This window comes from Cinclus cinclus, chromosome 6 (genome assembly GCF_963662255.1).
Source record: "Cinclus cinclus chromosome 6, bCinCin1.1, whole genome shotgun sequence".
In the NCBI taxonomy this organism is placed as follows: Eukaryota; Metazoa; Chordata; class Aves; order Passeriformes; family Cinclidae; genus Cinclus; species Cinclus cinclus.
In genome coordinates this window covers 16,614,354-16,627,702 of record NC_085051.1, presented here as the reverse complement: position 1 = coordinate 16,627,702, position 13,349 = coordinate 16,614,354, and the positions used below count along the sequence as shown (strand labels likewise).

Here is a 13,349-nt window from a genome sequence, read left to right as displayed (position 1 = left end):
TGGGAAGCTAAGGCACAGTCACCCTCATGCTCCACACAGACATCACCATTTTGTGATTGGAACTCAAGAGCTGGAGCCAGGTCAGTCTTTCCAGGGTTGAACTACCTCTTGAACAAGAGTTAAAAAGTCAAACCTTTCTCAAATGCTTCAGTTCTGAATGGTCTTAGAGAGAACACAATTGCAAATACATGTAAAAACAGGAAGATCTTAAATTACAATTAGTCACTTGGTTTGAGTGGTTGTTTCTTGCTCTCAGTTTCTTACCTTGAACTTTACTGTGTTCTCAGGGCAAGCAGTACAGGGGCCTTACCAATGCCACTGTTCCAACTGCTTCTGCTGACCTCTCCTTTTCCCTGCAGCCTTTAGTGCAGGGAATTGTCATGGAAAGGCTCCTATCAGCAGGGGGACTGATTGGGAGTATTAGTCTGGGTATAGAGGCTGTAGCAGGAGGACAGGGTGGGGAAGGAGTGCTCTTGAACACTTGATTGTATTAACAGCAACTCACCTGAGCAGGCCAGTGAAACTGTAGTATCCACAATCCAGAAAAAAACAATAAAGGCATCACAAGTTTTGAGGTTATTTTCAATCCTTCCACCTAGCCCTCACTCCTCCTCTTCCCTTTTCCTGTGCTCATGCCTTTTTGCCCTTCTGGTTTTTTTGTCAGTTTTATGATTTATTCTTTTTCTCACTTGCACACTTGCCATTTTTGATTGTTGCTATTGCACTCTTCTTCACAAGCTTTTTTCTTGCTGGTGGTTTTTTTTTTTTTTTTTTTTTTGTTCTTTCTTGCTTTTCACCCCATGGTTGTGCTTTTCCTTCACTTTTTTTCTTTGCACTTGTTCTACCTTCCTCTTCTCTACTGCCTTTTACTACAGGTATGGACTTCACTCTGGAAAACCTTCTCAGATTTATGCCAGCTCAGTTATTAAGCATTCACAGGCCTCAGGTAATGACCAAAACCAGTAGTAAACAATTGTCACAGCTTTGACAGAAGAACAAGAGCAAGCAAAATCTGGCATTTCCCCAACCGAAAACAATGACTGCAAGAATTCAGTGGAAACTTGAAGGAAAGAAAGGAATATGACTGTCCAGATACAGTACTGATATAATACTGTATCCAGAGATGCTGTGGTACGGTATTGGCTTCAAGTTACCCGGGAACCCACTGCATTTGCAGAATGGATGTGTGCACAAACAGGAAACCTGCCCCTCTCCAAATGGTGGTTATCTTCATATTCCCTGGGGAGGATGTTCCTAGGGCTACTGGGAAAAGCAAGGAGTTAATTATAAAAGTAAGATCACAGGGTGGAAAACAACCCATTATTTATAGAGCTGGCTGCCAGCAGGGCCAGCAGCATCCAGTGGTGGAAGGGAGGCTCTAGGGGTGTGGTCTGGTTACTTCTGACGCTGCACACATGAAAATGAAGCTTGTGGCTGATAGATTTGTTTTTATTATTATAGAACAGATGAACTAAAATAAGCCAACAATATAATTTTATGCCAACAGCCATCTTTCTAGCACAGGCAGTGACTGACTCGATATACCCTTCTCCCCTCCTCCCCGGGCCTCTGGGCAAGGGAAAGCAAACGGTGGTGACTCCTGCACATGGTTTTGGACTGCAGTGATCCTACTCCTGGTACCTGTGCAGGTGTGCCTGGGAAAAGAAGAGGCAGGGGAGCAGAGAAAAAAGTATATATGTTGTAGGAGCAATAAGCAGAAAGGTTTGTGGATCCTCTTGCACGTTCACACCTTGTGACCGAGTAGATGGGACAACTGGAGAATCTTGCCCACTTTCAACACGTAGCAAGCCTCGAGTTGGTACTCTAGTTAAGCCAGGAGTTTCTTCCCATTCCAAGCTAACAAAAGGGCAAGATGCACTCAGTGGGGGAGGTTCTGGCAGGGTAAGGGGCAGTCTATGTAAAACCAAACCAAAAAAACTACCCCCACCCCCCCAAAAAAAAACAAACCCAAACAAACCCACGTTTTAAGCCACTTCAAAGTAAAAGTTACTTCTTATAATATAATAGATACTTTTTAAATGGCAGGACCACCATCCTAGAAAGACCAAAGGGCTTGCACTCAAGACCAAAGAAAGAAAACAGAAAACCAACCAACCAACCAACCAAACAAAAGGGGGGGAAAAATAACCAATCAAAAATAAAAACCAACCAAAACAACCAAGAGTGGCCCCACTCTCAAGGTTGGCTCTTCTCTAAAAACAGCACTCGTCATCCATCTGAATAGGTAAAAGGAGGAGTGGACAGAAAATAAAATAAAATAAAATTGGTGCAACTTCTCGCCGGCTGGCGCATTAACCCAAAGCTCCGTACAGCCCCGAACGACTGCGCGTCCTGCGTGGCAGCATCTCTGCGGTCAGCTTTCATCGCTGCATATGCCGTATGTATATCTGAACATATACATACACACACACACAATAGATTATATTGTTTATAATGTTAGTTTGGGTCCAGGAGGAGGGCTCATCTCTCTTTCACGTGGTTCTGTGCTCCTGCGCTGTTGCTGCTCCCGTTGCCGCTCCCGTTACTGCTGCTCCCGCTGCTGCTGCAGAGGACCTCAGTGAGGTCATCCATGATGGTGGTCTCTTTAGGGTCCACGAGGTTGAACTCCCTGATGAATAGGATAAAGTGTGTGTAGAGTGTGTTTAAATGTCCGTGCAGCTCCAGTGCCAAAGTCTCCTTAAAGTGTGAGGAGTAGATATGGGCCAGCACATGGAACAGGTACTTGCAGATCTTCTTCACTAGGGACTCAAATGAGTTTGGGAATTCCTTGCCTGAAAGGAAGATGGAGAAACACTGTGATAGCACCAGCTGCTCACTGTCAGCCGCACAGCAGCATTTGGGTGAGAACAACCAGCCCAACTTACATAGCAAACGAGAGCCCTGTGCCACATTATCCTCTTTTGACAGGTATTTGAGACACAAAGCTAAGGAGGTATTAAGTATTTTAATCTGAAGTTAAGTTTTAATCCTTAAGGGTTCAAAAACCAGGCAGCAAGTGTAGCTGTTCTCTAAAGTCACTACCTTTTTTGTTACTGGTTGCAAAAAGGAGAGGTTCTTCTGTGTCCTTATCTAGTTTGTCCAGGAGTGGGTTTTCCCCCCAGAACACCAATTCAGAGATCCTAAAATGGAAGCCAAGGTACACAGAGCTTGGTGGTGCGTGGCAATTTGTACATAACTTTATATAACACATTCCCCCATTTCACTGCTGAAATTTTATCGAAGGGGAAAGAAACTGCCTCCTTCCAGATCAAGCTGCTTGTAAGCAAAGGCTGCTAGCCTGATGTTTTCTATACTATAATGTTCTATATTGTAATGTCTTAGTTTCCCAATTACATGTTCAAGTGGCTTATGAAACCAGCTGCTTTTAGTCCTGATTAAGCCCACCGACAATAGCTTCAAGTTTCTATTTTCTTCCCCTTAACCAAAGACATTGCATGTAGCAATCTTGTTAGGATACAAATTTGAGTTAAAATTACTTTGCTATTGCTTTTCAGCTCTTAAAAATCACATTCTTATTTAATCTTTGTATGGGAAAGGAGAAAGTGCAAATACTCTGAGAGACAATGCAGAGCCTTGGGCAAAGAAAGCAAGCCACATTGCTGCAATCCAATTTATTACCCACATTTCTTAATGCATTGAGGCTCTAATGGAAATAGTAAAGCCACACAAAGGTTGAAATTTGCTATCAGCAGACCAGATTGAACACACAAATGCTGACTGTTTTCAGAATTTTATCCTCTATAAACCCAGGCTAGAGCATCTCAAAATACCTGAAGAAAAAGGAGTACTGATGATGAAATATAGGCCAATGGGTCAGGTTTGTGAGACTTTCACCCCAGCTCATACAACAAGAGGGAAGGTATTTTTTTACTGCAAGAATCAACTAAACTTATAATATTCCTTAAAAAAAAAACCCCAAACAACCAAAACTACAAAAGAAACACATGAAGAAAGAAAACTATATATATATATATATATATATATATATTTAAAAAAAACAAAAAAAAACAAAAAACAAACCACCAAACTAAAACCCATCAAACAAAAGTGAGAAAGCTGTCTGGTATTCACACACATGAATGCCAACTTTCACTTGACTGATGGCACCCCCAAAGAGCCCCAGGAAGCAGCCATACCGTATTTTGTTGGAAAGACATCCTCATCTGTCACTAGCTTCTGCACCGAACTCATGACAAAGTCAACGTACTGAGGAGCAGTGCACTTGATCTTCTTTCCCCGCTCATCATACCAGTAGTACTGTCTGTGGAGAGAAGGGAAGTGTCACCACACCACACTCTGCCTCCCCAGCTACTCCTCCCAGACGCTGTGTCCAAGTCATTTAAAACAACAGCTGCCACAGAAGAGATTCACTTCTTTCTACATCAAAGAATGTGAACTTGTGTTGGCCAATTTTCTATCTCCCAATCAGTCTAGGCCAGAGGGCAAGTGGCAGTACCAAGCACAGAAAGCCTTGCTGGCAAGATTCCAAAGGGAGGGATTCTGCTGAGGGAGTGATAATTCCCTGTGGAACTGTACAGGAAAGCATTACAGAACTATATTTAAAGGGCAGCAACATGATGAACTGATGAACTTCTGATGCCTAACATCAGAGCACAGATTAGTTGTGTAGTGCAATACTGTGAAACAGTCAGACGGTGTCTCCAGAACACTGCCTTTTCCAGACCAGGGCTCTCCAGCACTGGCAGTGATTTTCTGCTCCAAAATGCAGCCCAGAAGAAGTTTCCAGGCTCCTTCTGTACATCCATACCAGTGTGTGTTTGAACTCTGCTCTTTACGTTACAGTTACAGACTCCCCCAAACACCTGAATTTACATGTGATTCTGCCACCAGTGAATATCCCTGTTGGATCTTAACAGGAGATACTAGCCCTACAGAAGCAACTGTAATTCAATCAGTTAGCCATAATAATTTTGATTAACTACAGCCATCCCTCAGCTGAAGGCTACAAAACAACTAAATGCTTGTTACTTCTTTAAAAAAAGTCATGACTAATTAAAGCATCTCTAACTGCTACCAAGAGCAGCTACCTACTGGATGAGGCACACAGTGAGAACGTTTCACAAATAAAGAATTCAGGAAAACACTTTAAAAGGTTTTTTCCTATGTCACATTAGACAAGCCTTGAGTTTCAGTTTATAAACTTTCTTCAGAAAGTCTAACCTCAAGGCATAGTCCAATATCATTACAGGGCTGATAAGAAATCCAGTGTATTGGCCTTCCCCGCTGACACTGTTCATGCCCTAAGCCATATGAAAACAAGACGAAGCTGCAGAAATGAGTAGTTCTAGTTAGGAGAGGAAAGGCAACTACAAAGTAGTTCTGCAAACATTAAGGTTTTAGAATTTTTCTTCCAGCTCCTTTTCACTATGTAATACTTGATCACTGTCATTTACTAAAGAGACAAGGATTGACTGCAAAGTTGCATAAAAAGGTGAGTGAAAACAGCAGGAGTCAAAAGTTCTTTTTAGAGCTATGTCAGGCATCAAACCCAGCACTTGGGCCCTTAGACACAGACTGCGCTCTTCACCACTGCTCACTTCCTTTGTACAATCCACCTGGTAAGGAATTACACAATGTAGTGCACCAACACAACCTCGTTTGTCTACTCCTGCAGTGAGAGACAGTCCCAGGCAATTCATCCTTTTTTGGGTCTTAAGATAATGCTAGTTGCCAAGAGCAGAGGCTGCACTGTTCTACCCCAGCAGTTCTCTCGTGCTGCAGGAATCCTCAACTGCAAGACAGAAAGCAGTTTAGAGTTGCCCTTAGGTGCAAAACTGAGTGTTGATAATTGGATTTTAATCAAAAGAAACTATTTGGCTATGGTACAAGTTCACTTATATTCTCATGAAAGTGAATAAATCTGCTCTAGCATCCCACTGCCTATCCTTTTGGCCTCTCCTTGAAAATTAAGAAATGAATTATGCAAAACTGGAATTAAACAGAAGAATCATTAACAATAAGGGGATAACTACAATGACTGTCCTGTTGATTAGAGTAACGTGTTTTCCTCATGTTTCACGTGCTGTTGAATAGATTTCAAAGCTCTCAGGGGAAGAGAGGAGCCCTGACGTGCCATGAACGTCTCGCACCTGGTACGTGGCTTCCACCCACGCGGGAGTTATCTCCATGAACAGGATAGGAGCAGTCTGGGGCCATGGAAGGGCTCACTTGGGCACAGAAGCCTAATTGCATTCCACCACTGGCACTGTGACAGCACAGTCCCATATTAGGGAATGGATGGGAAGCAGAAAGGACAACAAGATGAGACTTAAGGGCACTTTTCAAAAAGTTGCAGATTTAAATCCCCCCAGCATGGAAAATATGAGGAATCTGCAGCTCCGTTCTAAATCCCAGGGAGAAATTACTATGGATTTACCAGAGAAGAGCCTACAATGCAAATAATGATGCATAAGACATGTGAAATCAGAAATGAAATCACAATACTGCATCTTAATATATGTATGCACTTTATCCCTTTTCCTCCAAAACATGCTGGGCTGGTGTTGATGACACAGAAGCCAAGGTAGAACAGAAGTTACACCAATATACAAGAAAAGCTTTTGGAAGGAGGGAAAAGCATATCCTGTGGAAATTATTTTGCCTGGGAAACAAGGAGAAACAGTCCTGGTAGAAATACCAAAAAACAGGCGACATAAAGAAAGCAGGATAGAAAGCCAGAGGCAGGAGTATAGTGCTTGTGAGCAGCTGGAACAGCTCTGATGGCTTCATAGGGGCTAAGCAAAGTTTGGATGGAAGAGAAGAGAAAGGAGTCATCATATAAAACCATAGAGCTGGGGAAACTTAAATGTAAGAAAATGTAAAACTTACACATTTGAATTAAGCACTCTAGGAGGAAATCCCCTCCTTATGCAGAGACACTAAGGGCAAGGTAAACATGCGAAAGGAGACCAAGATTAGAAAAAAATGAGTGATAAGCATTATCAGTTAAGGGATTTCACTGGATCAAAACATTTTGAAAGGTGGGCTTCCTGAAAGTTTGCATCCATCCTTGATTTCTGCCTCAGGAGTTTTGCAGACTCATCCTTTTATGTACAGCATTTACACAGGCTCTTATTTAGTACACTGACTGCAGCACTTGGAGGAGTTTTAACCAAATGTCAGCTAGAAAACCAGTTTATAGCTCAGGGTGCTTTAAAGCTGGTTTGTGTAATAATAAGCTATAAAGCATACTAAATTTTAATAGTAAATACTGTATTAAAATATAGTACCTGCTTTACAACAAGCAATAAACATATTAATGAACAAAATTAAGTAATTCCCAAAGTTGTATTCATTCCCCCTCATTAAAGTTTGAGAATAACTAGCCATTATGGTATTTCCCTTGGCATTATCCCACCTTGCCAGCAAATGCATCCATCTGTTCCACACTGAGACTAAGTTTTGGTCAGATGTCTCCTAGTGACCATAAGCAGAAATTCTCCTCCTCACTGTGTGCAGATGGCTGTGCTATCTCATGTATCTGACAGAGGGCTGAAAGCTACATCTGTCTGCAGTTTGTCAGTTGGCTGCAGCTTTTCTCAGATGTTAAAACCTTACCTCAAATATTTAACTGCAACCAGTGCTTATTGTGCCAGCAAATACTTTAAATTTAGGACTGGGTTCTTGCAGTGCAATTTGAATGGCAAGTAACTTGACAAGCAACCAGTTCTCAATAGTTACTTGAACATCTCAACCATAAATAAAAAAGCCTTTCTTAGGTACGACCAGAATGGTGTGATTCAAAATGTATCATAAAGAACTCAGCAGGGAAAATACGAAAGTGGAACAAAATGCAGATTTTCATATGAAACTACCCAAGAAATCAGCATGGGAAAAAATGGCAAACTGCACCTTAATTCCAAGGTACTGTATTTCTATGGCAATCTTATATAGCCAGATGCTCTTTTATTCCAAAGGACACCAACAAACAGATCATGGCCACAGAAGGCTAAGCCTAGAGTGTCCATCAGGTTAATCAACAACTGACACCAGTGTTCAGGTGTTTCTCTTTATACACTGCAGACAGGTCCAAGGCACAGTGAGCCACAGCAACTTCTGCTTCTGCAACACAACAAGCACATCCTCATCTTACCAGAGCACAACAAAATGATCAGGATTTGGAGAACGCAATTGTGAAGGGGGCCCACAAAGCTGAACTGTGCTGAGGTGTTTAGGCAGCTGATCTCACCTTGGTGGCTTTTCCACAGACCCACACACTTGCCAGAAGCAAGGAGCCTCCAGTTTGCAAATGTGAATCAGCCACCTTCCCAAGTACAGGAAGGTACTGAGGTTGTTATGATTTAGCTACACACAAACCATTTAAAGTGCTTCACCCAAGTGTAGACATGCTTCCTGTTATTCCCAAATAGTGCAATTTTTCAGTTTTCCAAAACAAAGGATAGGAACATTCTGCTATCAGTACCAACCACTAAAAATACAGGCTACAGCTGCAGTTGTCTACAGGCATTTCCTCTCTTTATTCTGCAGCACAAGGTGCTTACAGAGAACTCTTGTTTAAGGCTCACTAGAGCAGAATGGAGCAATGCTAATGCAGGTTCCCCATCACCACTTCCTTTTAGCCACTTCTCCCACTAGCCAAGTGGATAAACAGTTGAGCTCAGGGCTTGGGATAGCCAGTGCTGCATCAGGAATTTAAACACCAGCAAGCTTGGGAACAAGAATCAACAAAATACTCATCTTACTGTTCACCATTTCTTATTTAGAGACATACTGTCTCCTTTTGATAAAATCTGGGTCCAGCAGAGATTTATTCCTTTCTCTTCCAGCTTGGTTTCAAAGACACCAGCATGGCCTTTAACTGACAGTTATCATTCCAAGTTTTACAAGCAAAAATGCCCTCCATACACTTTGCTTCTTTGTGCTCTCAAAGCCCCTGATAATAATTTTGAGTGTACAAGACAGCCCAGTACATTAAGCAAGGCTTTCCTTCTAAGCATGATGCAATGACTGTCAGAGATACAATACAGAGTTATGGTTCTGTTGCATATGCCCTGGGATGTTGTTTGATGCACTATTACATTAACTGCCCAGTCATCTCTTTTAAAATCCATCTCAAGTAAATTAATCCCAGGAAACGCAAGAGAAGGGAAGAAAAGGACTATCAGCACATTTTGGAGGGAAAAAACCCAAAACACAACAGGCTTATTCATACTTGACTGAATCTCATATTCCATCATGTTGGACTGTGCTCATCAGGAGCAGAGATTTATCATAACTTTTTCTTATATTTACACTGCACAGTAACACTACAAAGCTTTCTTTCAGAACTAACTGCTAGTCAATATTAGTAAGTTCTAGAGACTGAAAAATGCCAAACTAAAAAGCTTTCCTTACTCTTGCAAAGCTGTCACTTGTGTCCTCTGTGCCCAGGGGCTCAGGCAGAGAACCTGTGGCTCACGTCAGGCTAGAGGTTATCCACCAGCAGCCTGGAGTTGTGTCAGCATTCCGGCTCTCAGAAGCACCCTCTGAGGTTTTCACACCTCACTTCTCCTGCCCTGCCTTCTCTGGAAGCCCAGCACTGCAACCAGTACAGTCGTGCCCTGCCCTTGCTGAGGAGCACACTCTGTGCAGGTACTTCCATGGGCAGGTACACTGCAGGCTCAGGGCTCAGCTCTGCGTGGCAGGGCCACAACAAAGGACATGGGGAGCTGTGGCCCAGCCAGCTGACACTCAAGAGACAGAGCAGGAGCTGACAACCCCAAGACTCACTCAGGCTTTTTCAACTGTGAGAATATAAAAGCCCAGGGCTTCCTTTGTTTGGGGCCGCTCTGTGGAGGGGCCAGATTGGGCTGTTAGGAGGTTACTTAGTTACTGTACCAAGTTAATTTTAAGGATCTGGTTATCCCAGACTCTGCTACAGAAAACCTGGGTCAAGCCAGTTGGAAAAGCAGGTCTGAGTGAGTGTGGGGTGTGTGTGGCTCTGAAGGGGCCTTGGTCCCAGCTCACAATGACTGCCATAGTGGCTCCTGGATGGTCCGACATGGAAGTTTCCTTAACACCCTCCTTTCCCTCTCCCCCAGGCACACACATGGTCATCTGCCTCTCTGATCTGACTTTATGAAACCAGCTCAGAGCACTCAGATTCTCATTCTTCTAGCTCTCCACCAAAACAGATTTCCACCACACTTCCCTGCTGAAGGGAGAGAAGAGGATGCACAGCTGACATGTTGTCAACAAGTAGAGACTTGCTGTGAAACACTTGTCCAATGCCATCCAAAACCAATATCCTCCCCCAGGCAACTCTGAAGACACAGAAACCTTGCGCATGTAATAAATGAAAATATTGACTTACGTATTGCACACTGCCATGGTCTGACATGACTCTCCTGTACAGAATTCTGAGATTGTACTATACTGCAAGTTGATGTGATGAAAGAAAGTTGTTGCTGAAAAATAAACAAAGGAAAGAAATTCAGAAGTAAAATACTTTCAAACACTGGTTATCCTCCAGACAATTATTTAAATACAGCAAGTGAAGCGACTTCAGTCTTGAGCTTGCATACAAATTTAAACATGATTTAGCCAAATGAGCCTAATGATGAACTGCAAAACAAAGAGGCACACAGAATGAAAGCTCTTGTTTTGATTTAAGATGAAAGCACTATGATGCATTAGCTCTTATTACTCATAAAGCAGCAAGACTGGAAAGTGTCTCCATCATCAGCCTCACCTTTACAGTAGAATACTGTGCTATAAGCTGAAGGCAAACAATTTGCTACATTCTTTTGAAGTAGGACTTAAAATCTACAGTGGCTAGAAAACAGCACTATTAGCAGTATTATTACAGTCTCCTTGTAAAAACAAAAACCGGCATGAAACCCAGTACACTTCTAGTTTTTAAAAATCTTCTGAGATAATTTAACTTCTTAATACGTCTCACAGGGCACCTCAGCTTTTCTTAATGAGTCTCCATAAACTTCCCTAGTGTGCAGTTTAAAGTAATTTCTTGCTACTATCACACACTGTTGAAAACATAAACAAGAGTGGGCCGTAGACGCAGCTGAGGACTGGCAGGAGTAGCCCAGGAAAGTACAGTGAATCAGGGCTGAAGTGCACAGGTATAGCATTCAGTCACAGTAGTTGGTCACATCTCTGAATTTCAGCCTGTCCGCTGTTTAAATGAACAGTAATTCCACCAAAATTTGGAAGGAGGAAAAAATCTGACCAAAATACTTCACAACTTCTGGATTTAGGCATAAGTTGCTTTACCTACAAGTCTTTAGAAACTACATTTTTACAATGCTTCTGGAAGGTCAGTAGCTAGAGCCAAGAAACGTGCAGAACCAGCCAATTTAGCAAGCAGTCAACGGGAATCTCGATGGTTCTCCAAAGAGCATCCAAAACTGCAGTACCCTCAGTGCCACAGGGAGAGAGCTGGAAGGAGGAAATGCATCAAGGCTTTCATGCTGCTGAGCACAGCTGGGCTGTGCATGAGACAGCTTAATTACCACTCAAGGTATAATGACATGCATTACACAGTAAGCATAAATAGTCACTGAGTGCTTCTCTAAGCACTGGAAACAGCAGAAAGAGTGAATGAATGGCCTCTCGAGGATGGGCAGCAAGCTCAGAGCTGTATGAACACAATACTCACTGTTGCTGGCAAGCCACTCGTTGAGGTCTATTTCCCGTGGTAACATCACTAGCTCCTTAAATTCGAAGTCAGTAATTCTGGATTTTGTGTATTCTGGCTCTAGGTAAAGTTTCTTCTCTTCCGGTGCTGGCTTTTTACCATTTGGCTTTCCCTTGGACTTCCTGCAAAGGTTTAGAAAAGAGAGAAGTGGGGTTAGTTCTACTCTTGAACAGCTACAGAAGCCCGAAAGCAGCTGGTTCATCCAAACTCCTGTATTTGCCTTTACTCTGCTCCTCCTGCATTCCCTTCTCCATAGCTTCATTTTGCTGCTCCATCTCCCCCGCCCTTTGGCCAGATGAGACTGCAAACTCCTGGGAGAGCACTGCTCTCTCCTCAGGCCTGTGAACAGTGGTGACAGCAAAACAGCTCTGTTCCTGAAGGAACCCATGTGAGGACCAACAACCTGCTGTGTCACCTGGTCACAGGTCCTGGTCACCTGCAGAATGGTAGTCTGACAAACAGCAAATCTGGCTGCTGCAAGAAGATAGCTGGAAAAGCTGGTGTTGCTTGTTCAAAGCCTACAGCATTCCTTGCTCTCCAGCCCTATCAAAAGCCTTCTTAAGTGAACATCTGTGACTCTATATAAAAGCAGTGATAACTACAAAAACACCTGTTTTCTCAATTCCAGGGATACTTGTGACAGAAAGATCTGAGTTCGTGTTTTTCTGAAAACCCTTGTAAATCCAAAGCATTGTGAAATAACCTTCCATTTGGATTTATAAAAGCATAGAAACCACATTCCATAAAGGATGTTTATCTCCATGGCGTATTGTGACTTTTCACCCCACATCTGTAAAGTGTTTGCTGTAATCACTGGAGTTTTCCTCCCACTTGTTTTTAAACAGACTCTCAATCCAACCCTGGACCAGGGATTCAGTAAGACTTCAGAGGAAGGACAATGGGTCAAGCACTTTGGTCTTTCAGGCTACATGGTCAAACATCCCTGTGTTCCTACAGTTAAAAAATCCACCTAAGCAGAGATGGAAGATCTACATAATGGTGAGACACGATCATAGGGCATACTTGCTGTCCATTATAATGTAAAAAAGAAGGAAGTGATGCCAGCTCTTTTTTTATGTCAGGCTGTCTTAGTTAAAGTGATTTCTAAGGATCTGTAAAGCCAAGACAAGCCCACCTTTGGAGATGACTGCATTAAGTTTGCTGTCAAAACTCTGAGATTTCATCTAAAGGAAACAGACCTCACATTATGGCTCTTAACACACTTAAATAATCTTCCAACTGTGTTCCTGTCTGAGATGCATGCAGGCTTAATTTCTGCTGTGAGGATGTGATACACATCTTTCCTGGAAGAGTGTTTGAAGTCTCAGTGCTCTTCAGAAAGGCCACCATGAAGGAAAATCAAGGAAAACTTGGTGACAGCAGCACAATGTACACTTATAGCCTGATGATGTATTTACACAGATGTGGAGAAAGCACTGCAGGTGTCTGGCAGGGAACAGATGGTCACACCTTCTTTCCTATGTTAATGAGAAATGTGGGATTCATGGTTTAAGAGGGGATGCCTGTGACATATTTTTAAATAATACAACATAGAACATCTTTCTAAAGAATACAAATACAAACATATTTATACAAATATAAGGGCAGTATTTGTGAGGATGAATTCAGCACAGAAGATGTACTCCTGCACATT

The 13,349-nt window shown here is 42.5% G+C and overlaps 1 protein-coding gene across 3 annotated transcripts in view; it reads right to left on the bottom strand.

Moving 5' to 3' along the window:
• Positions 1-210: 210 nt before the first annotated feature.
• The window catches only part of MOB2 (MOB kinase activator 2), a 108,235-nt gene continuing 95,096 nt past the window's right edge, over positions 211-13,349 (bottom strand). For 2 of the 3 annotated variants that reach the window (XM_062495234.1, XM_062495232.1), the window contains exons 2-5: positions 11,657-11,817; positions 10,355-10,448; positions 4,158-4,282; positions 211-2,792 (exon numbers count right to left, since the gene is read on the bottom strand). In XM_062495234.1, the coding sequence (XP_062351218.1) occupies positions 2,482-2,792; positions 4,158-4,282; positions 10,355-10,448; positions 11,657-11,702 (576 nt within the window). In that variant the 5' untranslated portion in view covers positions 11,703-11,817 and the 3' untranslated portion in view covers positions 211-2,481. The remainder of the gene's footprint in view (positions 2,793-4,157; positions 4,283-10,354; positions 10,449-11,656; positions 11,818-13,349) is intronic. The other variant, XM_062495233.1, reaches the window with a different exon arrangement.